Here is a 27,847-nt window from a genome sequence, read left to right as displayed (position 1 = left end):
GAGCAGCTGCAGCTCACCGGGGAGAGTTTAGCGGGCAGCTCTGGCTTCTTGACCACTGGAGTCTTCAGGGCTCGGGGGGAAGGGACCTCCCGAGGATTCCTGGAGTTGGGCTGGGGAGATGGTAACGGTGGCTGCACCGGTGGGCTGGGCCGGGACGCAGGCCTGACCAGAGTGTTGGCAGGCTTCCGGGGTGCCTCGGGAGGCTGGAGTAGCCGGGAAGTGCTGGCCTCCTCCCGGGCAGCCGGGGCAGCAGGCTTTGGGGTGCTACTGATGACAGGAGCCTTTCTGGGCTGGCTGGCTGGCCTGGGAGCTTGAAGGGAAGGGGGTCTGCTCGGGGCATTCTTGATCACAGCGGGTAAAGGAGGCGACCGAGGACGCTGAGGTCTACGTGCAGGTTCCTGAAAGAGGCTCAGACAGTGAGAATACCAGTCCCAGCACGAGACACCCAAGAAGAGCCCCTGCCACCCCAGGGCTTCACCTCAGAGGAAGGTCTGGTGGTCACTTCCAAGGGCAGTTTCTTCAGGTCAGCCTGGGAGCGAATGGGTGTGGTTTTCTGCAGGGTAAACACGATGAGGAGGTGGTTTGTGTATCTGGTGCTTAGAAGTCAACTCTTTTTGGAGCCCCCTCTATCTGGGACAGTGGGCAAATAAAGACCATCTGGACCACAGTCCTACTATTACAAGCCTCCCATTCTCACTGAGAAGACAGAAACTCACAGACAGTAAACCACCAGCAAATTACAGGATTCTACATGATTATTCCAGCAATCAAGAGACTGGGGAAAAGTATCAATGGACTAAATTCCTACAAAACAAGTCAAAAGATGGGAGGTCCCTAAAGGACAAAGTCAGAGAGGACCCATGGGCTTCGGCAGACGGAGGCACACATGCACTACGATGCGAGGACCTGCCTGACCGGAAGCCAGAAAGGAAAGCACTTTTCTAATAAACACGATAAGAGGTTGAGGCCACACACCTGTCTTAACCCTGACTAATCAAGTAAGGAAAAAGCAAGCAGCTTTTTTTTAAAAAAATGAAAAAAAAAAGGTTCAATTTTAGAAATAGGAAATTCAAATTATAAGATGTATATCTTTTTTCAAATTTTCAAAAACATTTAAAAAGTACTTGTATTTAAAAAAAAAACCTAAGATAAATACATCTTCTGGAAGATAACTTGGAAATAACAAATCCACAGAATTTTAAAAATCCTTTTGCTCTTTCAAATTCACTTCTGGAAAACTATCCTAAAAAAATAATTAGGCATTAAAAAAAAAAGTATGTGTGATATGACACAAAAGTCATGATCTCCATATTTCTAATAAAAAATACATGTATTTATGCTAGTGGTCATAAAAAGCTGGATATGAAGTTAATGGTGGTTACCTCTAAAATAGGATATTTCCTGGAGTTTCAAAACATTCCAAATGAATTGGATCTCTTTGTAATATACAATTTTTTTTTTTTTAAGAATAATCAAGGCATAGGGGAAGGGGGTGCTGGGAAGCTCGGGCACTGCTTATGGGTTCAAAAGGAGGGTGAAACTGAGCCCGAGGGAAGAGAGGAGCACTGAGGGGCCCGCCCACCTGCCCACTGCCCACTCACCTGCAGGGCCTCCAGCTTCTCCTGCTGCTGGCGGATTTTCTGCGTCAGCTGCTTCTGCCGTTCCTCCTGCGTCTTCGGGTCCTTTCTCAGCGCCCCCAGGGGGAGCTTCTGCTTCTGCTCAGAGGCCTCGCACCTGTGGGGATGGAGCGCTAGAGAAGGCGCGGCAACCGGCTCCAGGCAGCGCAACGCCCTTCCTCCTCCGCCAGCCCGTGCTCTTTCTCATCAGAGCAACCTCAGACCTCCCAAATGCACAGGATTAATACTCACGCAGGACACGGTTCTGTTTCTATCTCCAGGCACTTAGTATGCACGGCAAGACAGAGATGTAGTAAGGATAGAGCAGTGACTTCAAGAAGCAGAGTGGAAGGGTGGAGAAAGCTCAGGGGGTGCGGGGGGATGCCCACAAACTCCTTGTTAGAAAAAGCGCTCACCGGTCCTGCTCAGGATCAGGGTTCATGGAGCAAACCCAAGTGTCAGGGTAATCCCTCTCCACAGAATTCAGCTGAAAGGGGAGTGTCCGCCACTTCAGACACAGATCTGTGACCAAAAAAACACCCCCAAGCGTCAGGCATGCCCACCAATAACGGTCAGGCTCCTCCCAGCCAGGCCCAAGGCAGAGATGCCCCTGACTGTCCGTGCAAAGATCCTCAGCCTGGCTCCACCTCTGCCTTCCTAACAGAACAGTCACTCTTACCAGGGACAGTGATTCCAGCAAGGATGGAAACTTTATTCATACACCCTCAGCGGCCCCAGCCCTCTCCCCCTTCCAGCAGGATCCTGGCTCAGTCATCACTCACACTTCTACCCATGTGGTATCAAACGGTTAGATGACCTCCTGCCTCGTTCAGGAGGGACACTGTACCTGGGCATGGTACAGTCCCAAGAGTGAGTTCCCAGGGCCCTCACCAGACAGACTGGTATACCCAGGGAGACAAAAGTCCCTGAATGTCGGTGCGGTCAGACCAGCACGGGACCACGATGGAAAGGAGCTGGGAAGAGGTGCTGCGTGACACCCAACTCACCACACTGGATGGTGGTTGGGATCTCCATGGATCGCCGCCGCTTGTAGCGCAGCTCACTGGATGGGGGCTGGTTCCAGTTGGCAGAGAGGTAGCCAAACTCATCCCAGAACTTGATGATTCCCCGCTGGGCTGGAAGGCAAACGCCCACGTGTCGCGTGAGGAGGCAGGCCCTCAGACAGGGAGGACGCCCGGCGGGCAGGGGGAGCGGGCGTTACCAATGGCGATGTCCTTCCAGTACTGCGCCAGGTGCTCGCCCATGGCCCGCAGCAGGTGCCGGTACTCCTTGGCGTCCGCGAAGTCCTGCTTGTTGTGCGTGGGCTCCAGGACCAGGTAGGGCACGTCGACGACCCCAACCACCCCACCACACGCCCTGCAGGAGACGGAGGAAGACGCCGTGCTCACCCACTGGCCAAAGCCCTCCCACCTCCTGTCCATGCTGAAGCCCTCCCTGGCAGCACTCACATGCCACCTTCCAGCTGTGGGCCCACTTTCTCATACATCTTGATCAGGCGGCTACAGTTGTAGATGAACATTCCATCCAGGTCCCGGTGTTCGATGTTGACCCCGAAAACAAAGTTCAGTTCCTTAGGTTCTTTAAGTGCTCTAAGAAGGTGAAAGATAAATTCAAGCAGATCAACCCCTTAACACACACCATAGTGCTTACGATTAAGCTGAAACTCGAGACACTTAGAAGTTTTGCCTTTGCATTCAATAGGCAACCTGTTAAGACTCAGTAAGGATACGCACTATGCAGTCACTCTTAGTTCCCCCTAATTAAAAGCAAATGACCCTGGCTTTTGGTATCAAACAGGAATGGATTTAAGAATGAAGCGGATTCTGTGAAGCTGCTGCAGATCTCTACAAAGATAGCTGTACTTTGGAATAAACACAAGGTAATCTGCAAACAGCAGAGAATCCACCTGCAATGTGGGAGACTCGGGTTCAATCCCTGGGCTGGGAAGATCCCCTGGAGAAGGGAATGGCAACCCACTCCAGTATTCTTGCCTGGAGAATTCCATGGACAGGAGCCTGGTAAGATACAGTTCATGGGATTGCAGAGTCAGACACAACTGAGCGACTAACACTTTCACTACAATCTGCATAAACACTCCACCAATGTGACAGTGATTAATTTTAGAGAGACAAAAATTCACAAGAACAATGAACACCTGAGAGAAGAAACATCTATCATGGGATGTTAACAAAATCATGGAAACTGAAAAGGAGATAGACAACCAGTGGATGGACTCACAGGACAGAAACTGGACACCTACGCCTGTGGTGAGGAGGTCAAGAAGCAAGCAGGAACTCACGCCCAGAGCCTGCAGAGGCTCCAGACGTGCAGGCAGACACAGAGACCATGTGATGAGCATGACAAATGCCCAGTTGAGATGAAAAGGAACAAACTCAACCTATAGCATTATTCTATATCTGTAACCAGGGATAAAAGTTAAGAGTCGGTATCACCAAGTGGGAGACCGGTTTATAAGGAAGTTTATAATTTATAAACATATAATTTTATATAATAAATATATAAATTTATATAATTTATAAAGAAGTTTACAACTGTATTTCTTACATGTTCTATATTTTATAAGTTGTCTATGATAAGCACTTTATCCATCCTTTCAATGAAAAGAAAAAGTAAAAAGGAAAGGAAGAGGGAAAGGACAGGGAAGGTGGGGAGGAGGTGAGAGAGGGAAGTGGGGAGGGAAGGTGAGACAGCGCCCATGAGGACAGGCTGGTGTTCCACTCAAGGTGCTGGTTCTGCCCGCCGAGTCCTGGCTCAGGAGGGAACTGAGCCAGGAACCCACCCTGGGAATCACAGCATTAAAGGCTTTCTCAAAGGAACCATGTGTGACAGAAGGCAACCTAGCAGGGTGGGGAGGGAGTCCTCGAGCTCTCTGTCAATCATCCACACAAAAGTACATGGTTATCCAAGACCTGCGGGCAGCCGGGCACTCACCGCTGCTTAGCCTCCTTGATCCGCTTCTTGACGTCGGCTTCCCTGCGCAGAGTAATGGCTGTGTTCTGGACCTGTCGCAACATCACCTAGAGACACACGCCAGCACCAGATAAGGAGAGGAAGGCCTCTGGGCCACAGCAGAGAATGTCATAACAGGCCTAAACTGCCTGTTTAGGCATCATGTGGATGCCAAGACCAGACCTGGAAATTTAGCTCCTTTCTGCAGAAGAGGGCCCTCACCAGGGACAAGTTCAAAAGCTGTGCTTCATGTGACCAGAATTGCTGACATTAAGGGAACAACCCCAAACAAAGCCACAGTCTACGGAGGTGCATATGGCAGAGGAGGGGCAGAGAACTGTTTCGACCACTACTACTGTGTGTGACCTGGGCAATCGACCCTCTTCCATTTCCTTCTATGAACTGAGGATACTGTAACAATGTCTTCATGTGGTGAGGTGCCATGAGTGTGTAACAGTGACTATAGAAACATCAACATATCCCATTTTACAGCTTTAGCGCAAGGGTTCGTGATTGGCAGGATATGGAGCCAGGTCAGCAACGCTGGAGTCTCACCCTGGAGTCCCGCGTGAGATCTCCGCCCAGGCGCACTTCCAACGTCCGAGCTTTGCTCTCTGCCTCCCGTGCCTTCTCTTCAGCTGAAACCCAGAAGAAGAAACCATGATAAGAACGCAAAAGATCAAAACTCTTAATCAATCCCCCCTTAGTGTGCAGTCCAGAAACATGGGAGTGCTGGAGTGCAGACTTGCTTGTAAAGTCAAGGAGGCTGCGAGGAAAACAGACATGTTTTTCCAACTCTACAAATAAATCAGACAAATAAAAAACTGCCTAAGGCAACAAAAATTAAACCCTCAGTAGGAGCTGGAAGTTACCAACGTCCTCAGCAAATCACTCTCTGCAAGCGGCCAAGAAGCTTTGCCAGCATGAGAGACCTTAAGATTTTTACCCTGGAGTCAAGAAAACCAATTTCATGAGTATCTGTGCCAGAGGCCAGTGTGGGATTCTTCGCTTTGGGCAGAGGAGCTGAGGAGTTAGTGCTGCTTTAGGTAAGTGCCCATAAATGCGTGAAGGAACAGCCTGGGGAGAAAAACTGCTGAGGCGACTGAACGTGGAGGGAGTGCAAGAGGAACCAGGGCAGAGGTTCAGGACAGCCCACCCTGGGTGCTGGATGGAGCTTCTGCCACAGGTCAGTCCCCAGACAACCCTGCCAACCCTCCTGCCCCGGGGTTCATTACCAATCCTCGCCACATGCTCAGCTTTCTTCACCTCCTGCTCTGCGCGGGTCTTGAACCGGCTTGATGTGTACTTGTACATCCTGGGGGAGAGGTGGGTAACCTCAGGGCCCGAGTACCAGGGACCCAGGGCAGCAAGTGTCCTGCCCGCCCCCACCATGAGTCCAAGCTGGGTTTCTTTTAGCAAAAACACTCAATTCCCGACTCCACTTGCCCTCTGCCTCCTGCTCCATCTCTGAAAAGCAGCCTCCCTGTACTCACTGAGATAGCCGCCTGTGCCCAGCTGAGCACCCTCCACCTCACAGAAGGCACATTCAGCGAGCCTCCCCAGCCACCGCCATCCCTCCCTGGGGATCCAACAAGTTTGTCCGCAGTAAATCGCAAGCAGTTTAGAGGCCCAAAGCCAGTCAACACCGTCCGCCGCTCAGCCACGACTCCAACGATGCCCCAAAGACTCGGTCAGGCCCCGTCCTAGGCCCGAGGAAATGGCAGGCCCAGGTGGGCAGGCCCCTACCTGGGCTTGTACAGGCAGCAGGAGAGCCTCTTGGTCTGCACCTTGTGCCCATGGATGAAGATCCGCATCCGGGGATCAATGTAGAGCACGGCAGCGTAGGCACGGAAGGAGCGGCGCTCTGGCTTGCTGGAGGTGCGGGAACAGAGCGTGTGTCTCCACCCCACTCCCAGTTCACTCCAGGCCCGGCTGGACGGCCTCTCCTTGGGTTCTCCACCTGTCCACTTCCCACCTCAGCTTCTCTTGCTGCTGAGGGGTGCTTTCCCTGTGTGGGCACGTGCCCACCACGTCCCCACGATAGACTCAGCAATTCCTCGCCCCTCTAGGCCTCTGTCTCTTCCTCAGTTAAGGAGTTGGAGCAAGGATCTGGATTAGCTCAGGACCCGCTGTCATCCTATTCATCCCTTCCGCCTTACGGCAGGAAGATGTGGCATTCTCAGCCTTACCAGCTCTAAAGCTGGGGAATTCAGGGCACACGCTCACCCCCTCGCCCTCAGGTCACCTCCCTCTTCCTCCCTCCCCAGTCACACTCACGTGCCCTCCGGGGAAGTCTCTGCCATCTGGATATCCCTTGGATTTGAGATTATGTCCAGCTCTGGCTCTCCATTATCCATGAGTTTGAGGTTGAAGATGATTACCAGCGTTCCTAGGAAACAGAAGTCCTCCTATGGTTCTGCCAGGCAACCCCAGCCAGCCCCACACCACTCGGGGCTCTGGAGCGCTCCAATGCTAGGGCTGCAAGTGCAAAGCTTCCTTACCGCTGTCCCCAGGAATCTTCATGAACTGAGTCATCACCTCCTCTTCATTGCGGAAGGGAGAATATTTGTAGATGAGTTCTGTCTCGATGGCAAACTTCTCCACGTTATCTGTGACAGGTTCCCGGTTTCGAGCGTTCCAAGTGGGCAATGGGACTATCACCTTTGGAGTAAGCACAGGTGCTTTGAAGGAAGCCCCAGAACAGCCTTCCCCCCAAATATGCATCCATCTTGTCCTTCCCCACAGCGGCTCCACACTGGCCCAGAGTCCCCAGCCAGGTAACAGAGGCTCTAGCTTCTGCCCCTTCCCAAGGCTCAGCCTCAGCTGCTAGGTCCTCTGGGTACATATGCTGGTTGATGGCCAGGGGGTCTCTGCATGGGCAGTTCCCTGCTTGGGATGTCCTTGGTCACTCCCCCAATTTGTTAATAATTCAACTCTTTTCCCTAAGCAAAACGTATTTCCAACTATCTAGTGAAACTCCAATACTCTGGTCACTTGATGTGAAGAACTGATTCATTTGAAAAGACCCTGATGGTGGGAAAGATTGAAGACAGGAGGAGAAGGGGATGACAGAGGATGAGATGGTTGGATGGCATCACCAACTCGATGGACATGTGTTTGAGTAAACTCCGGGAGTTGGTAATGGACAGGGAGGCCAGGCGTGCTGCAGTCCCTGGGGTCACAGAGAGTCGGACACGACTGAGTGACTGAACTGAAGTGAATCCGAAGGTACACACAGACATAACTTACAACTCAGCAATTCTACCCCAGTTATCTACCCTAGGAGAAATTCCTGTATATACTTACCGACATATGTGTAAGAAAAACACAAATAACTGCGGAATAGATAAGCTAAACTACAGTGTATTCATAGAACGGAATTCTGGACAGTGATAAAGATGAACCACCTACAGGTACTAGCATCAACAGGGATGGATCTCACAAACACAATGATACATGAAAGCAGCAGAATACAGAATCAAAAACCAACCCTAGGGAAGGAGGTTCGGGAGGAAGGGGACATGGGTGTACCTACAGCTGATTCTTGTTGATGTTATGACAGAAAACCACAAAATTCTATAAAGTAATTATCCTTCTATTAAAAAATTAAAAAAAAAAACCTCTACAGGATGGGTCCATTTATATAAAATTCACAACTAGGGAACTAAACTACTATTCAAGAATGCATACACAGGGGACAAAATTACAAAACAAGGAAACGATCATCACCAAGGCAGCTTCTTTGGAGATGAATAAGGAACACAGTGGGTGAGGGGCTCACAGGAACCGCCAGCCTTAGTCTGTGACAGTGGCTATGTGAGTACCTGCTTTATAACTATTCTCTCAAACACACACAGATTATTTTTATTGAAGTCTAGCTGATTTACAGTGTTAATTGCTGCCGCATAGCAAAGTGATTCAGTTACATATCAGTTACATATACCCAGATTTTAATATGCCCTTTTATATGTATGAGATTTAATCTTATATCTAGGTAATCTTCTAAAAAATCCTACCCTTGTCAATTATACCTCAATAAAGCCAGGGGGAAAAGTCCTCCTCATTCTTCAAAAACCCGACAGCAAACGCCACTTTTCCAGAGGCATCAATTGCACCTCCCGCAGCTGCCGGGAAGCCCTGTGGCCTGGGGTTCCCTCTCCAGAGCAAACCAGTTCAGGCACCCCAGCAGGGTCAAAACTGATGCCCACCCTGTGGAGAAGGGGACTCTGTGTCTTAACAAGCTCTGCGGTGATGAACTGCTAAGAGTTCTGCGGCACTTCACTGGTTTCTAAGAATGAACCCTGGGGCTAGTTTGGACACATTCCTACCCAGCTGAAAATGATCTTATTTTAAAATCTTGGCTGAGTTCACACTAGAATACAATCCAAAACAGTGACCTTCTAGCACCAAGTAAGGAAAAAATTTCAACCTAGCTTTTTCGCCAAGGGAATTGAGCTCCACTTGTGTTCTGCGAATCTGTGCCTCTCTCCACACCTCCCAGCCTTCTCGGCAACCCCAGGTGACAACCGCGTCACTTTAACCTGTGGGCACTTCAGCACACTTGGCATCACCTGCCATCGGGACACAGCTCCGCTCCTTTCGGCATCACCACTCTCTTGGTTTCCCCTGCACGCCAGGACCTCAGCCATCTACAACCCCTCCTCCTTCCCCTTCCCCCTCTCCAACTGACTGACCACCAAACCTGAGGCCCCAAGAGATGATGACCACTCCTATTTATCTCACCTCCTGCTGGAGTCCTGCCAAGCTACAGACAGCCACAGCCTCTCAACACCAGTACCCTGATCTTTCCAATCCAGCCACCAAATAGCCAAACTGATCTTTCCAAAGAGAATCTGACACTGTCACACCCCTGCTCAGATTCCCTTTAGTGGCTGCTTTTAATAAAGTCTCACTCACTTCCAAGGCCAGGGGGTCAAGTCCAACTTGCCCCTTCCTGTTCTCCAGAGGCTTCTACCATCTGCCAAGTCCGCTCCCACAGGCCCCACCCACTCTCAGGACCTGGACCACTTCTGCTGACATGTAGCCCCTCCTCCTGACACCCTCAGTCATTCAGGAAAAGACCCAAGGAGCCCAGCAGGGGCTGCATCCTCCAGCCCCTCATTCCGAAGAGAGCTCTCCTGCTGTGGCACTTGATTCACTGAAAAGGCAAACACACCCTTTGGCTCACCAAGTAAACGCACACAAGCTCATCTACTGCGATTTAGCCTCACACCTAAACAAGGCCAGTGCCCGTCTAAGCACAGTCAGCCAACACAGATGAGATCCACTCAACTCTGACCAAATCCACCTGCTTACACGACAGACATGTTCTCTGCAGACTCTCTCGGCCCCCTTTCTCAAGCTCTCACCTCCATTTCTCACAGCAAAGGAGGTAAGAGTCCAGCCTGAGGCTGGACACAACAAGGCCTTCCATGATCCTCCCATGAGCGGGTCCGGACCTCACCAGACCAGCTCTGCAGATATCTGAGCCACCAGGCCCAGAATCAGCTGTGTAACTTACGTTTCAATACCAAAAGGTTTCAAAATCAGAATATTCTAAAGTCATTAGGCCTCCCTTCTAGCGTACCAGTAATCAGCTGGGGCTGAGTGTCAGCTGCCCCTCACCGGAGAACTTACACTGATCTCCCATGTCTTCACCTGCTTCACCTCCCGCCCAGGCCCTGCGGATAATCAGACCTGCAGCCTCTGATGCCAACGGTGAACAAAAAAGGCACTCAGGGCACAGGCCACAAAATCACCACCACTCGGGAAAGACAGCACTCTTCCTATTGTTATCACCCCCAGCGGTCTCCACCCGTAGTGGGGGAAGCCCCAAACACTCCCCCTGACGAAACAGCTCTCCAGAGGGATGCCCCCTGCCCTGCCCCACACCCCAGGACCAAACTCAAGCTGCAGACCTAGGAGAGATACAAATGCACGTTTTGGCTCCCGCCACGTGCAGCCTCATTCTTAGAACAACTGTTCTCTGAAGCTGTGAGATGATACCTGCCTTAACCCCTCAACCAATTCATCCAACCAACTGACTAATCCCCTCACCGGGGGTGTGGCTGCAATCCTGAAACCCCAACAAGCCCAGCATACAGTGACCTGCGAGAACAGCCTGGACAGAACCGGGAGACGTGGGACGGTGACTGGGAATGTGAGGAGAGGACCCACCTCATCAATGCCCTCCTCCTCATGAAAGGTGCGTGACAGGAAGAGGCAGGTCATGGTGTCTTCCTTCTTGGTGAAGAGGATGAAATCCTTCCCGATGCGCATCGAGCCCCTGAAAGGGAAGCAGATAAGGATTACTCTCCCAGGGAATCAAAAGCTCAACTGAAAAGAGCAAATCCCTGCTCTGGATGTGACGAAACTGCCTTTGAAGGTTCCCCTAAAGGCCTCCCTGGGACCCAGGGCTCCATGCTGAGCGCCGCGGCCCTGGCACCCCTTCCTCCCCGTGACACTCCTCCTCCTGCTCTTCATGGGCCCAGCTCTCCTTCTCACCTCCTCCACAAGGCCCCACCAGGCTGGGCTCTCTCCTCTCTCACCGCTGAGCACCATCCCCAGCCTATCGCTGTCCGTACTCTGGGTGCCTCCCAGCCACACAGGCTTCACTCCAGTAACACCTTCAACACATCAACTTCCACGCTGAGCATATCCAGCTCTCACCCCGTCCTTCCTTCGCTGACACAGACTCCCCCATCCGCTCATCTAAGGACAGCGCTGTCAGGGGAAGGGAACAGCCCACAATGCCTGTGCCCGCAAGTCCTCCGAAAACCAGGGTGACCTCAAGGCTCAGCCGAGTACAGGGCTAACGAGGCAAAGCATCACTGCTGAAGAGTTTCAAGGGGGCCTACCACTGACTCATGGCCTATGACCACAGCCACCCTGGGTCTTCAATTGTCTTGTTATGTCTACTCATTAAGCCACAGGTCCCTGCTGTAGGACACGAGTGGTTTCTGAGAAATATGCCTCGAGGCTGACTTCCAGAAGGCAGAAGTCTGAACGGAATCAACTGCTCCTTCCTCAACTTGGCAGAGTTAATCCTTCTGAGGAGCAAGCAAGGACACACCTTTCCCAACAATATGGAACAGAGCAAAAGCGTAAAACACCGGCGGAGGGGTGCCCACCAAACAACGGCCATGCAGTTCCTGTCCCCTGAGCAGCCTCTGTTACCTCATTAGTCCTCTCAGACCCCAGGGTGGTGATGGTGCTGGGAAGCCTTCTTACTCTCTGCTGTGTGCAAACACCAGCCGGGCCGGCATGCCAGGCACACAAGTGAACGCCATGACCCGTGTCCCCAGACATTCGGGAAAACTCCAGGACACTATCCAGAGACACCCTGGGGGCTGCCAAGTTCTGTTTCTCGTTCTCAGTTTTCCTAGGCGCTGGCAATGCTCCCTCCCCGAGACAATCTCATGGTCCTCCTCCCCCAGCCTCCCTGAAACCTACCGGGGGCAAAATGAGGCAAGTTAGCCTGCCTCCTGCCAAAGCCTGTCCATGCCCTAATTTGGCAAGACCTCCCTGTTGTGCCTCTTCCCTCTGTCTTTGATCCTGACCTTGGAGGGGAAATAAATAGCAACCACTCAAAGATGCCACTTCTCTGCCGACCTCTCTGCTTCTTAGCCCTCTTCTCACCACAAATCACTTCCTCCTGAAACTCTCAATTTCTAAATTCATCTCAAAATGAATTCAGTCTGAACACTAGATGGCCCCATCTCAATGGCTCCTCCCCAAAAGACGTTCTACTAAAATACACTGATGACAACACTCCCAACTTCTGTATGTTTTCCTTCCTGGTCTTCTAAGCACTTTCAGACTCACATTTCATCTACTCCTGAAACTTGTTCAGTAAGGAAGAATGTCAGGGATTAGAAACCCATATTCTACAGGAGAAAACAGACATTCAGAGAGGTAAAAGGACTTGTCTGAAGCCATAGAGCTGATGAAACCATATAGGAGGAGGCTGCCTACCATCCAGAAGGGAAGTCAGGGTTTCTTACATCTGAGACATCAGTGGTTGGAAACTTAGATCACCACACCAGAATCACCTAGGGAACACGTGGGGGTTGGGGGGAGATTCCCAGACCCTACCCCAGGTTCACCAAATCAAGCCCCAAATTTAGCATGGAAAGATCAAAGGAGGAGAGAGAAAATCAAAGTGAGAAACCAGGCCAGGGCACTCATGGCCCTAAACAACAGCGTGCAATTCTTAACCCACTCACATGTGTGATACCCAAGTTACAAAGGAGGAAGCTGAGCCTCAGAGAGGTAAGTGACTAATGTCAGATCTAAACCCTGGTTTGTCAGCAGCCCCGGCCCTGCCATCAGAAAGACGTGGTGCACACCTCAGTCCTACACATGGGCATTTTCATACCTTTGGGCAAGTCACTTCACCCCTATAAACCTTGCTTCTCTCATCTGAAGCTGAGAATCATGTTATCTACACCTCACAGGGCTAGGGTGAGGATTAAACTAAATCATCCAAGGGAAGTTTTTTAGCACCGTGTCCTGCACGTGCTAAGTGCCTGACACTAAGAGACGAGTGGGAAGTCCAGACATTAGGTCTGTTCTGTCGTGGGAGGCATCGTCTCTCTTCCACACAAGCCCAAGCCTGCTGCACAGATGCACAACCGATGCTGCTGCCCAGCCAAACACACCCTCAAAGAACACAACACGTTTCCACAGCAAGACCAGAAACATGACTCAGAACTCCATCTGTACAAACTCTAATCCCAATAAATCTTATTCCATCCAAAGGTATGTACAGCTGGAAGTGAGCATTTCAGAAATAGAAACCTTTCTCTTGGGGCTTCGCTCAAAACCAGAACACCACATTCCACATGCCAAACAAGTGGGAACCAAGGGGCTGAGAAAGAAGTCCCAAGGGATGTGAAGACATTAGGTAAGTCCCTGCTACAGGGCCTGGCAGGACATGTGGGCAGCAATCATGTCCTCTGCGTGGGGGAGGCTTTGGGTCTCTCTCTCACCCTGGATCCCCAGCGCCTGGCACAAAGCGTGGCAGGTGCTCTGGGAACAATGCTACACCAGGGGGCAGACCCTCACCACCTCAGATGCATCCCAAGCACACAAAACGACCACTAGCGTCCTCAATCACAGGCACAAACAAGAATTTTCAACCAGAGGAGAGGCACCATTCCAGAACACAGTGCTAAGAGAAACCTACAGATTCTCCTACCTCAACGGTTCTAGACACTCACACTCTCTCATCTGTGGTGTAAACCAGACCCAAAGTTAATTTAATTCACGTTTCTGGCCGTCAGTTGCTAAGTCCCTAACCACCACCCCTTCCTGACTGTCCTCCTGTTCCAGGATTAAGGTGATGGAATGACAAGGAGAGCATCGCTTGATTTTGTTGAGTCCTGTGATGGGCTTCTGGTATACTTACGACTTTAACCCGTTCCCGTACTGCCCAATCTGGGTGGACTCAGGCGTTCGCTTGGCTGACTTCCCAAACTGGATCACGCTGGCAGCATCACCTGGAGTGGCAGGCGAGAGAGAAAGGAGAAAGTGTGCTTTTCTTTCCCAGGCTCTCAAAAATCAAAGGTCTGAGCCTCATTTAATCCAAGTGGGGCTATCTGTCTACTGAAAACCTCTGCCAGGAAATTCACAACCAGGAGGCACATGGAGGAAACCTGACTGGCCTGTCAGTACCACCATCCCAAAGTCCTAGTTCTGTTACCAGGACGCGGTAACCAGGCTGGGGCAGGCCACCACAGTTCCAGCTCCAGGATGTTACGCAAGCCAGTGTCAATAGACAGGTAGCCTGACGAACTTAAGGCCGCCATTCAGATCCTATCTCCCACATTAGGACAAGACCTGGCAAATCCGTGAGTGGAATTAGCCTGGGATGTTGCAAGAGACTGCCCTCGCCCTTCTAGTCACAAGAGTGAGGCAACAGAAAATCAAGTTAACACAATAAGCATTTTATAAAAACGCTTAGTTACATCCTCCCCTAAAGAAGCAATCAGCCCATCACTTACTTGGATCCATTCCCGCTCCATCATCCAAAAAACAAAGCATAAATCCTCCTCGAAGGTCCTCTCGCCTTTCTATAAAAGAAGGAGCTGCCATTACTGGGCAGTTACCCACCAGAGGGCAGTGACTTGGGTATGACTGGAAGGTGGATCACTGTGAAGCTGGGTCCAAAAAGGTCTTCTCTTCTAGCAATCCCAGCAGGCGAGAGAGAAACAGGAAGGTCTGCTCTTCCTTCCTTCTCAAAAATCAAAGGTCTGAGCCTCATTCAATCCAAGATCCCCACCCCAGGAGTGAGACCAAATGGAGTGCAGTGAGAGCTGCCTGGTTTCCTTCCCACTGCAACTGCTCAAAGGTCCTGGAAGGAGGTCACTGGACCGTAAGATACAGCGCAGCTGTGGCCAGGTGTCCTGGCTGACAGGAAGGAAACCCCACAGACTAAGGCCACCATTCCAAGGGAAAAAAGAAACCCCCTGCAGCAGCCACCGCTATAGCAGCAAGTGGTCACTCAGAGCAGTCTGGGTCCAAGCACACCATGAAGGCCATAGGACAGTCTCCCAAACAGGGAAAGGCTTGCTAAACCAGAGTTTCCAAGGTGCCTTTCGACTCCAATGATGAGGTTGAGATGGGCAGAGGAGGAATAGCACAGGTCTTGGAATCAGGAGACCATGTGTACTAAAAGGAGGAAGGTCAGTTTATGGTGCTACAGGGATAAGTCCGCAGCGGCTTTGGAGTCTAGTTCCTAACTGAGGACATTTCTGTCTCCACCAAGCTACAGGTTGCCAACTTTATACACCTACCTAAGCAAGGGAATCTTAGTCTAAAACGCTCTCTGTCCTCCCCTCCGGCTAAAGATTCAACTAAATTATAATTGCCCCTTAAATGGGTTAATGTAATTTAAAATGCTATTTCAAAAGTACAATAAGCCACAGAGATTTTCAAGTATCACTTGCTGTTCAGGAAGATGAACTTTCAGTTCAGTTCAGTTCAGTCACTCAAGTCGTGTCTGACTCTTTGTGACCCCATGGACTGCAGCACGCCAGGCTTCCCTGTCCATCACCAACTCCTGGAGCTTGCTCAAACTCATGTCCATCAAGTCAGTGATGCCATCCAACTATCTCATCCTCTGTCGTCCCATTCTCCTCCCGCTTTCAATCTTTCCCAGCATCAGGGTCTTTTCAAATGATCCAGTTCTTCACATTAGGTGGCCAAAGTATTGGAGTTTCAGTTTTAGCATCCAGTCCTTCCAATGAATAATCAGGACTGACTTTCTTTAGGATTGACTGGTTTGATCTTGCAGTCCAGGGAACTCTCAAGAGTCTTCTCCAACACCACAGTTCAAAAGCATCAATTCTTCAGCACTCAGCTCTCTTTCTAATCTAGCTCTCACATCCATACATGACTACTGGAGAAACCATAGCTTTGACTAGACTAGCTTTGACTTTGTTGGCAAAGTAATGTCTGCTTTTTAATATGCTGTCTAGGTTGGTCATAGCTTTTCTTCCGAGGAGCAAGCGTCTTTTAATTTCATGGCTGAACTTTGCTGAAATATTAACAAATGCTTCTTGACAGTTCAAGCATAAGGACCTTCCTGGAAGCCCGATTGGTAGATAAGAAAATTTCTGCTTGCGACAGAGCCTTTTATCAATCTGGAGAATCCAAATGAGATCTAGTAAGCAGAAGCAAGTGCAGAAAAGGGACAAAAATCTTCAAAGTTTCCTTCTGGAGGAAGCAAAGTGTCAGATGGAGACTCAACTTGGTCAGGGACAGAGCATGGCACAGGAAGTGTTCTAAATGTAGCCAAGAGCCATTTGCTGGATGATTTAGCCTAAGATGCACATGAAGACTCTGATTTGGGATCTAGAAAGTGGTTCAAGCCAAATGCATCTGAAAAATCTCCAAGAATTACTGGTATTTCTTGAACACTACCTAGGAAGTTGCTTCCAGGCCCTTGCGTTTAGTAGGACTCACAGGCTGTTTTAACACACAGTCATCACTTAATACTGGGTCTGAGATCCCTTTCCTGCTCAAGGACTTCATTTTAAATCTTTTTCATACGGTGTAACAGACACACCTAGGAGGGTCCTCCTAGCCCTATAAATGACCCACAGCCTGTAAGCGCCTAGCAGTGTTCAGGGCCATGGTCATGTGCAGCACTGCCTCGGGGCCAAGACAGATTAGCTGACATAGCAGTAAGTCCTTCAAATTCGTAAAAAAAAAAAACAAAAAACAGGCAGTATGGCATCTTCACAATCACTCATTTATCTGATGTGCCTGCCTCTGTAATGAAAATAATAGCCAAGAACAACGCCACTATGACCACTGCCTTCAGGGAGCTTCCAGTCCAGTGGACACGACTCCCTGCAGCACATAGTTGAGGAGGAGGGTTTGAGCAGAAGGCTGAGAAGAGTGTCAGCTTGAGCAAATGCAGTGTGCATTAAGAATCACCTGAAGAGCTTGTTACAGGAGATTCTGGGCTCCAGCCTGGAGGGTCTGAGGTCTCCATCTGCATTTCTAAACTGCTCCCAGGTGATGCCAATACTGTCCAGTACTGGACCACTCTTTGTAAAGCACAGAGCTAGAGTTAGCAAGAACTAGAGGCTCCCCTGCCTACAACAAAACCCCCAGACATTCCAGCAGTTAGGAGACGCATTCCTCACACCTTCTACTCACTTTAATCAATCAACTGAATGACATCCGAGGAAAAGATTTTATGAAACTGGTGGAGTTCTGGACAGAGGAGGGGGTCTGGGCAGCTGGGGACTGTCTGCGCCCCCTCTTCGCATACATCCTGGAGGAGGACAGAGCCAGACTGCCTTCTCTGCAGCTGTGCCTCAGGCCCTGGTGGCAGCTTAGGACGATCAGAACCGGTGTGGTAGGCTGCCCATCTAAGCTTCCCCTACATGACCAAGTCTGGCTTCTCCCCATTACTGCAACATTCCTCCATCCAACTCCCACTGGGGAGAACAGGAAAAAGAAAGAAGCTGGAGGAGACGTGAAATGGAGCTTTAAGTCAACCATCAGAGGTGACAAGATAACGCTGTCCTCAGCAGAGGCTGTAACAGAACGACCGTCAAGTTCTTCATTGTACTCTGCAATCTGTTTGAACAGTATTCATTTCAGCTGCATTTGCTCTAAGTTTCCGTTTACTAACCACTGACCTGGCATCACAAAAGGAATCTTTCTTTGAGGCACAGCAGTCCCTATGGAAGGAAGTCCAGAAAGTCAATAAAAACACAGTCTGACAGGCATGTTCTAGTCTGGCCCCATCTAATAGGAATGCGTTGGGTACCGGAGTCTGGTTTGTTTCTCACCCTTCTTTAAGCTATAACGTGAATTTGCGGCAAATTCAAACTACATTTGATATTTGGGAATATTTCTAAGTTCAGGATCAAGCTATTTTCAGAAAAGATAGGAAAATACTTTCCCTGATATATTAACAACAAAAACTTTATAGTACATTATTAATTCTATTATCCTCCATACAGTTTCTGTCCTTTATGGACTAAACTAAAGAGCCTATTGATGAATGTGAAAGAGCAGAGTGAAAAAGCTGGCTTAAAACTCAGCATTAAAAAAAGAAATGAAGATCATGGCATGCGGTCCTGTCACTTCATGGCAAATAGACGGAGAAACAATGGAAACAGTGACAGACTTTACTTTCTTGGGCTCCAAAATCACTGCAGATGGTGACTGCAGCCATGAAATTAAAAGATGCTTGCTCTTTGTAAGAAAAACTATGACAAACCTAGAAAGCATATTAAAAAGCAGAGACATTACTTTACCGACATAGGTCCGTAGAGTGAAAGCTATGGTTTTCCCAGTAGTCAATACATGGATTTGAGAGTTGGACCATAAAGAAGGCTGAGCGCCAAAACAACTGATGCTTTTGAACTGTGGTGTTGGAGAAGACTCTTGAGAGTTCCCTGGACTGCAAGGAGATCAAACCAGTCCATCCTACAGGAAATCAGTCCTGAATATTCACTGGAAGGACTGGATGCTGAAACGGAAGCTCCAATACTTTGGTCATTTGATGCGAAGAACTGACCCCTTAGAAAAGACCCTGATGCTAGGAAAGATTGAAGGCAAGAGGAGAAGGGGACGACAGAGGATGAGATGATGGGATGGCATCAGCAACTCGATGCACATGAGTTTGAACAAGCTCCGGGAGTTGGTGATGGACAGGGAGGCTTGGCGTGCTGCAGTCCATGGGGTCACAAAGAGTCACACACAACTGAGAAACTGAACAACAACAAATTCTATTATCCTACTTGTAAAATGAGGTAGGTTTGATTTCTCCTATTGAATGTGGTAATATAACACTGAGGTAGAAAGGTGTGAAGTTGGGGCACCTCAGTCAACATGCCCAATCTCAAGGTACCTCGGGTAAATTAAGTCTTTCCGCAAAACGCCGGAGTGCTTGGTGCTCCCGTCATACCATTTAATCCTTAACTACCCTGACAGTTCCCTCAAGATCAAGTTATTGTTCCCAGTCATCTGTGGAGTGCTAACTGTCTCCGATTAACAACTAAATTCTCTAAGGGCAATTTAGCAAAGGCCCCACCTCATCCTCTCTGGACTCCTCCCACAGTCCTCCCAAAGCACAACAGTTAACACTGAGCACAAAAGAAAACTACACTGGGCCATTTTCATTTAAATTGAAATCCAACTGCTCTGTTGCATTCCAAGTGAAAGCACTAAATTTCTTTGCTGAAATTCACCCACCAAAAGTGATAAACGACTTAAAGACTGAACTGAAAGGTGAAAGGCGGTAAACAGGAGCAGAGTTGATCTCTTTTAAAAAGCTTCTTCCATGAATTCCCTGGCTGTCCAGTGGCTAGGATTCCTCGCTCTCACGCTGGGACCTTAGGTTCAATCCCTGGTCAGGGAACTAAAATCCCATAAGCTGCACAGCCAAAAAAAAAAAAGCTTCTTCCAAAATAGGATGATTTTTTCCCTTCCACATCACTTGGAGTGGAGGCCTATTCTCTGCTTTGCCATCTGTGTGATGATTTAAACAGCTTCAACTTCTTCCAGAGGTGGTGGTTCCTGCTCCTCACTGAAGCACTCTGGGGTGGAAGACCTACTGTGGTGCAGGAATGATACCTCCATCTGGCCTAATGGTTATTAAAACCACCGTCTAACTTTCTTATGCTATGACCCATTCTCCTGTTATTCTCTTCTAAAAATAAACGAGCCTTATTTTCACCACTTTGGCAGAGCCTTTTGAACAGGAGGTTTTTAGAACTTAAGCAGGATAGCTGATTTTTAACTGTTCTGAGTATTTTCTTTGCTCCAAAGTGTATGAGGCAGAAGGAAATCGTATCTGCGAATATTCTTTACAATTATATGACACTGGAAGTTCTAAGAATTACTTTCTATTGAGTGCTTATTCCCATTGATCAAAACGGGTCTGTAAAGAGAAAGAGGGATTATTTGATAACCATATATTCCCATAAAAACTAAAGTTTCTCAAAAGTGAGGCAATGCCAGCCAAATTGGATTTAAAAGCAATCTTTCTCTGTTACACTTCCAAATTTTTAGCACTCAAATGACAAAAAAATCTGCTGGTACAAACACTGAACAGGCAGAAAGCAAGCTGTTTATTAAAAGTGGGGTAGGGCAACGACAATGACTAAGATTTCTGTCACTGCTGTACACACTCCGTAACAAAGGACCTTACGGCCAAAGAGCAGAGCCAATCAGGCAAAGATACTGGACGTTGTCAATATTTTTAAATTCTAAGCAAAGCAGCCCTATTTCCTACCTGACTCCTCGGCCTGAGAACATCTCTGCAAACCTCAGTGCCAATCCAGTTACACGGCTGTTTTGTACAACTGACACCAGCAGCTCCTCAAGCTGGGATTGTCCTCACCAAGACTGCAGGGGCGTAAGATGGCCTTCAACAAGATCGTTCTTTGGCTGCAGGAACCACAAACCCCATAAACCTGGCCACCTGCTAACTCCAATCAGGAAAATCAGTGGTACTTGGTCATTTCACTCCACATCAACCCAATTAATCTCCTAGTGGCTTTCTTTAAATAGATCCATAGATCTGGAAAAGCTCTATACAGTCAGCAAAAACAAGACAAGGAGCTGACTATGGTTCAGGTCATGTTCTCCTTATTGCCAAATTCAGACTTAAAATTGAAGAAAGCAGGGAAAACCACTAGACCACTCAGGTATGACCTAAATCAAATCCCTTACAATTACACAGTGAGAAATAGACTCAAGGGACTAGATCTGATAGACAGAGTGCCTCAAGAACTATGGATGGAGGTTCGTGACACCGTACACAAGGCAGGGATCAAGGCCATCCCCAAGAAACAGAAATGCAAAAAGGCAAAATGGCTGTCTGAGGAGGCCTTACAAATAGCTATGAAAAGAAGAGAAGCAAAAAGGAAAGAACTACCCATTTGAACGCAGAGTTCGAAAGAATAGTGAGGAGAGATAAGAAAGCCTCCTCAGTGATCCACGCAAAGAAATAGAGAAGAACAGTAGAATGGGAAAGACTAGAGATCTCTTCAAGAAAATTAGAGATACCAAGGGTTCATTTCATCCAAAAATGGGCACAATAAAGGACAGAAATGGTATGGACCTAACAGAAGCAGAAGATATTAAGAAGAGGTGGCAAGAATACACAGAAAAACTATACAAAAAAGATCTTCACAACCCAGATAATCCCGATGGTGTGATCACTCACCTGGAACCAGACATCCTAGAATGTGAAGTCAAGAGGGCCTTAGAAAGTATCACTACGAACAAAACTAGTGGAGGTGATGGAATTCCAGTTGAGCTATTTCAAATCCTAAAAGATGATGCTGTGAAAGTGCTGCACTCAATATGACAGCAAATTTGGAAAACTCAGCAGTGGCCACAGGACTGGAAAAGGTCAGTTTTCATTCCAATCCCAAAGAAAGGCAATGCCAAAGACTGCTCAAACTACCACACAACTGTACTCATCTCACACGCAAGCGAAGTAAAGTTCAAAATTCTCCAAGCAAGGCTTCAACAGTACGTGAACTGTGAACTTCCAGATGTTCAAGCTGCATTTAGAAAAGGCAGAGGAACCAGAGATCAAATTGCCAACATCCGCTGGATCATAGAAAAAGCAAGAGATTTCCAGAAAAACACTTCTACTTTATTGACTATGCCAAAGGCTTTAACTATGTGGATCACAACAAACTGGAAAATTCTACAAGAGATGGGAATACCAGACCACCTGAACTGCCTCCTGAGAAATCTGTATGCAGGTCAAGAAATAAGAGTTAGAACTGGACATGGAACAACAGACTGGTTCCAAATAGGAAAAGGAGTACGTCATGGCTGTATACTGTCACCCTGCTTATTTAACTTATATGCAGTGTACGTCATGAGAAACGCTGGGCTGGATGAAGAAGCACAAGCTGGAATCAAGACTGCCGGGAGAAATATCAATAACATCAGATATGCAGATGACACCACCTTCATGGCAGAAAGCAAAGACGAACTAAAGAGCCTCTTGATGAAAGTGAAAGAGGAGAGTGAAAAAGTTGGCTTAAAACTCAACATTCAGAAGACTAAGATCATGGATGGCATCTGGTCCCATCACTTCATGGCAAATAGATGGGGAATCAGTGGAAACAGTGACAGACTTTATTTTCTTGGGATCCAAAATCACTGCAGATGGGTGACTGCAGCCATGAAATTAAAAGACGCTTGCTCCTTAGAAGAAAAGTTACAACCAACCTAGACAGCATATTAAAAAGCAGAGACATTACTTTACCAACAAAGGTCCATCTAGTCAAAGCTATGGTTTTTCCAGTGGTCATGTATGGATGTGAGAGCTGGACTATAAAGGAAGCTGAGCGCCGAAGAACTGATGCTTTTGAACTGTTGGAGAAGACTCTTGAGAGTCCCTTGGACTGCAAAGAGATCCACCAGTCTATCCTAAAGGAAATCAGTCCGGAATATTCATTGGAAGGACTGATGCCAAAGGTGAAACTCCAATACTTTGGCCACCTGATGTGAAGAACTGACTCTCATTTGAAATGACCCTGATGCTGGGAAAGATTGAAGGCGGGAGGAGAAGGGGGCAACAGAGGATGAGATGGCTGGATGCCATCACCAACTCAATGGACATGAGTTTGAGTCAACTCCAGGAGTTGGTGATGGACAGGGAGGCCTGGCGTGCTACAGTCCATGGGGTCGCAAAGTCAGACACAACTGAGCGACTGAACTGAACTGACTGATAGATCTCGGCACCTCGTGGTAGTTCCCTTAATACCAATATTATTGATTTCTATTACACACCTGATCAGGGCTACCCTGTCCTGCCTAATACCTGGAGTAATCAGGCTGTCTACCCAGACTCCAGAAACCAGTTATCTCCCACTCATGTATTTTCAGGCACAACAGTGAATGCTTCTGGGAACAGGGCACGAGAAGAAGACTGGTATCTGTCTTACCTGCATAAATATCAATTCTCGTGGCATCAGCATCTCTGCAAAGTTGGGAAAAAAATCAATATTCAAATGAGAATATGAAGTATAACCATTAAGATGCACAGTATTGAGTGGGATACATACTATTTTGAATCTATTTTCAGGAAATCATAAAAGAAATTCTATATACATTAAAGATATACTTTTACATTTGGTAACACACTTTTCCTTATATGTCTGTGAAACACCTCTGGAGCTCCAAATTATTTAAAACAATCACCAGATACATAGGGTCTGAATACACTTTTTTTAAATAAAAATTTCACAGTGAAAACAGCTAGAGGATAAATAAGAACATTCCTTTACACACTAAATGACTCCAATCACTCGTTTGAGTACAATCATAAACAATGTTCCAATATCTCATCCATTGTTCCTTTTCACCAAGATTTGAGAAAAAAAGGAAAACAATACTCTGCCACATAAGCCTAAGTAAATCAGGTCTTACGGTATACACACTACAGTCAGTACACTGACTCATGAGCCCATAATCTTATCCTCCCTAAACCTGAAAGGAAGTTTGGGGGCACCCCATCAGGCTCCAGTCATCAGCTGAAATAAAAGCTCAGTCATCAGTGAAGTCTTCCATAAAGGCTTGAAAGTAATCTAGCCCAATTTTGCCAACTGCAGGCAAAGAAAATGAGGCGCTGAGTTTCACTGCTTTTAAATACAAAATAATTTACTCAAATCCATACAACTCCACAGGTACTTACTCCCAAAAACATAAAAACATTTTCAAAAACAGAAGAGATCGGCAAAGTATGTGCATGAGCAGGAACATACACTCCAAGGCAATCTCCAGTTCACCATATAATATATAAAAAAGCAGCCTACCAAAACACACTGTAGTATCACTGAACAAGTGGCAAACTGAAACACTGTTCCATTGAGCTACAACATTTTTAAATTCAATATAAAAATTATGAGTCAACCAGGTTTGAAACGATTGAAAAACACTGAAAATGCGACTTTTCCGGTTAAACAAGTTGTTAACTAGCACACTTCCATGCGCAGTCCAGTAAATAGTAACAATAAAACTATAACGGTATAGATCTACAGTATAGACATAGACAAAATTACCATTATGTCATTAGCTGGAGATCTGTTTACAAAGTGCTTTTGTCAACTCTTATCTTCTTCATTAGTCATATTGGTCAATAAACACCATGTCTGAATTTCATGTCTGCATTCAGAAATCTGTGATATAATTATAGGCAGACTTTTGATTTGGGACTTCACTATCCCTGAACCTATCCAAACTTCTTTTCAGTCTTGCACAGTAACATTTACAGGCTTCTGTCACTAAGAACTCAGTATAACACTGTGCTGAAGAATGATTTCTTCCAAGCACAGTTGCTAACAATGGAAGATGCTTTGATCAACTAGCCTCATCTGACAATAAAATAGACTCACTCCTTAGTATCCGCAGGAGACTGGTTTTAAGATCACCAAGGACAAAAAAATTTCCAGATGCTCAACTGCCTTCTATAAAATCATGTAGTACTTGCATATAATCTGTGCACATCCTCCTGTTTACTCCAAATCATCTCTAAGTTACTTATGATAACTAACACAATGTAAATGCTATGTAAATAGTTGCAAGCAAGCAGCAAACTTGAGTTTTGCCTTTGGAACCTTCTGGAACTTTTCCAACACTTTCGATCTGTGGTTCCTTGAATCCACAGATGCAGACCTGCAGATACAGAGGGCTGACTATATATTTTGGGAAGACACAGAACTCTGAAATAATTTTAAAGACATTAGATGGTTTACTATCCTGGTAGCACAAATTAAAAGAGTTTGTCCTAATAATTAGATCCTTAAGTTTTTAATCTTAATTCCCTGTGTTTTGCAACAATTATCTTGTTCTAATACACATGGAAGGTAGCTTTAGAGTTCGTAAGTTCACTATTTTTAGTCTGGAACAAAGAAATAAATGGATTAAATTATCAACAAATGTGCTATTTAAAATACTTTTTGGGTAAGATGCCTCCTAGAAGTGAGTCATATATGCAAAAGAACTGCCTTCCTCCCAAGTCTTCAGAGATCAGAGATCACAAAAACCCAAAAAGTTTTCAAGCACAGATTGCACACCTGAGGACTACATACCTTGCATTATCAACTAGTTCAGCAAGAGCACCAAACAAGAATTCATGAGTGGTTCTGAAATGATAAATATTAAGAATCAGCAAAAGAATTATCAATTAAGCTACAGTTCCTAATAAAATATCAAGGTTATAAAATATTTAAAAGGTTTTTTTTTTGGGAAAAACCTAAAATTGCTACTTGCATCATCAAATTACACTATTCAAGTTTTAAACTTCTCCACAATTGAAGTCTTCCTAGAGTTCTACTGCTCTAGCTCTACTGCTAAAGCAATGTTTTTCACTATTCATATTCTACCTAGAAAAACATCTATATTTTATTTATCATTGCCTCTACCAGCTGTCAGTTTCTGCCTATCTCTAAGAATGCTCAATGGAGAAATCATTACCATTTAGCTTTACCAATACCTTTGTGATGATTAACTGGTGAAAAACCATTCAGTATTGTGCAATTTATATGCAAAAATACTCCACTTGAAAGTGGGGAGAAAGGAAAAAATAATTCAGTTTTTGATGCTCCCTGATTTTGATAAGCATGCCTTCCTCTGCTTACACCTCCTTTCATTGGTGCTGTTTCCACAATAGTCCTCATTAGATGTGAGAGTAGATACATCAACCTAGAACCACCTAGAATTTTTTTTTTTTTCCTGGCCCTGTGGTGCAACATATGGATCTTAATTCCCTGACCAGGGATCAAACCCAGGCCCTCTGCAATGGAAGAGCAGTCTTAACCACTGGACTGCCAGGGAAATAATGAAACTCTGACTTTTGTAAGCATTAACTCACATAATATATTACTATCACAATGTAAAAAAAAATATTAAAAAAAAACATATTATTCCAATTAATTTTTTTGTATACAAAGTTTCAGTCCATAAAGTGAAAATTTCTATATCTATTTAGAATATACCAATATTAAAATAGCCAGCATCTAGGATCTGTGAGTACTTACTGTATTGTTCAAAACAAATTGTAAAACAGTTGTTTATAAAATAAACCCAAAACTCAACTGTCCAGGAACAGTTTTTCCCTCAAATAAATCTCCACATTTTTATAAATGCAATTTTTTAAATTAAAACTACTAGTCCTTGGAATTTTAGGAAGAACTTTTTTCCATGAGAACAGTGAATATATGTATCTGTTGCTGATCCAAATGAAGTACCATGCTGTAACAAAAAGTAGAAATTTAATCTCCAATTTCCCTGAAAAGAGCTCAAATTCCTCTAAATCTAATTCTTATTTCACATGAAATAAAAAAATTTTCACAAGGAAAAAAACCTGAATAAAGCATCCATATCTTTAGTTATTTAAAAAATTTTGTCTCCAAAATTATCACCCTAAACTCTTCAAACTATCTACTGAAGAAATAAAAACTTTTCTATTACGCCACGTATTAAATTGGGAGAAAAGCTGGAAAATTAAATAAACTGATTTACTGAAAGTAATACAAGTTAAAAGTAAAACTAGTATTTGCTCTAAAGCTTTCAACCAATCATTTTCCTGTCTGACTTTGTCGTGACTAAGTAACTTATGAAGTAAATTAGTTTTCTATACTCTACGTTTTAAAAAAATTTTGAAGGTTAAAATGGAAAATAACAAATTCCACTGCAATACTTCTCATTTCCTTGAATTCAAGGAATCTCAGAAATACAATTCCTAGGGTAGGGGTGGGGGACACAAGAATACAATCTTAGACTATAATTTGTGTGTAGAAATAAAGGAAGAATGAAGTATCTGGCCTATGGTAGTGACCGTGGTGAATATGAATAATCTGGAAAACTAATTCTGATACCTCTGCCATCCAGGCAAAGAAATTAAAAAAACAGAAATGGCAATGGCTTCTCACAAAATATATTTTTTGTCGCTTCACATGAAAATTAAAGACACTCAGAATTCAATAACATCTCAAAAAAGCAAAGGACAAAGCACTTCTGGCTAAGTTTTCACTGTTTTCTACACAGTTGTTAGAAAACTGCTTTGTATATTTAGAATCTAAAAACATTCCAAATGTCTTCGTTGTTCCAGACGGTATCAATGCTGTTTCACAAAACGTATTTCAGGTAAGTTAACATATCTTTAAATGTAGCTAAGGGGTGCTTTTGTGACATGCACTGACACATCACAAAAGGGGCCTTTTGTGACAACTGTTGGTGAGGTCAGAGACGACACTCAGAATCTTCTCCAAACCTCCAACTGATCCTATTAATAAATGCTAAAACTAAAGTTCTAAGTATCTCCCAAATCATAAGAAACAAAAACACCAACTATAAAAGATCTTCCCTTTTTTTCAAATAATATTCAAAGAGATGAATTCATTGCTAGCGAGCAGTTTAGAGTTATTTATATAAGGATCAAAGGAAATTCTTTTCTTCACAGACCTAAAGATTCTTTACATGTAATCCAAGAAAGACCAACCATCTGGAAAAAGACAAAGATTTTTAACGAACTCTTCACTTTCAACTGATTGTGGCTTTTATACCAATTGTCCCACAATCAAAATAGCTTTGCATCTCAGCATTTCCAATGACAAATTCAAGTGTAAATCTATTCATTATGTAAGGAAAACGGTCTATTTATATTCTGCCTGAATTTAAAGCAATAGAATATTTATAACCCCATCACACAGGGATAGGTTCTACTAAGTTCTTGGATATGC

General features: G+C 45.9%; 1 protein-coding gene across 18 annotated transcripts in view; it reads right to left on the bottom strand.

Annotated features, from left to right (window-relative positions):
• Nucleotides 1–27,847, bottom strand: part of MORC2 (MORC family CW-type zinc finger 2) — a 39,721-nt gene that overhangs the window by 6,911 nt on the left and 4,963 nt on the right. For 17 of the 18 annotated variants that reach the window (XM_043901314.1, XM_043901318.1, XM_043901315.1 and 14 more), the window contains 18 exons: nt 25,196–25,249; nt 23,051–23,085; nt 14,612–14,680; nt 14,017–14,107; nt 10,785–10,893; nt 7,109–7,268; nt 6,885–6,996; nt 6,354–6,479; nt 5,843–5,922; nt 5,163–5,245; nt 4,590–4,675; nt 3,086–3,226; nt 2,839–2,993; nt 2,624–2,752; nt 2,033–2,138; nt 1,602–1,734; nt 479–553; nt 18–398 (listed from right to left, as the gene is read on the bottom strand). In XM_043901314.1, coding sequence (XP_043757249.1) covers nt 18–398; nt 479–553; nt 1,602–1,734; nt 2,033–2,138; nt 2,624–2,752; nt 2,839–2,993; nt 3,086–3,226; nt 4,590–4,675; nt 5,163–5,245; nt 5,843–5,922; nt 6,354–6,479; nt 6,885–6,996; nt 7,109–7,268; nt 10,785–10,893; nt 14,017–14,107; nt 14,612–14,680; nt 23,051–23,085; nt 25,196–25,249 — 2,125 coding nt within the window. The remainder of the gene's footprint in view (nt 1–17; nt 399–478; nt 554–1,601; nt 1,735–2,032; nt 2,139–2,623; nt 2,753–2,838; nt 2,994–3,085; nt 3,227–4,589; nt 4,676–5,162; nt 5,246–5,842; nt 5,923–6,353; nt 6,480–6,884; nt 6,997–7,108; nt 7,269–10,784; nt 10,894–14,016; nt 14,108–14,611; nt 14,681–23,050; nt 23,086–25,195; nt 25,250–27,847) is intronic. The other variant, XM_043901316.1, reaches the window with a different exon arrangement.

Source organism: Cervus elaphus, chromosome 5 (assembly GCF_910594005.1).
Source record: "Cervus elaphus chromosome 5, mCerEla1.1, whole genome shotgun sequence".
In the NCBI taxonomy this organism is placed as follows: Eukaryota; Metazoa; Chordata; class Mammalia; order Artiodactyla; family Cervidae; genus Cervus; species Cervus elaphus.
Note: the sequence above shows the minus strand (reverse complement) of the source record. Positions and strands in the feature narration are given on the sequence as shown.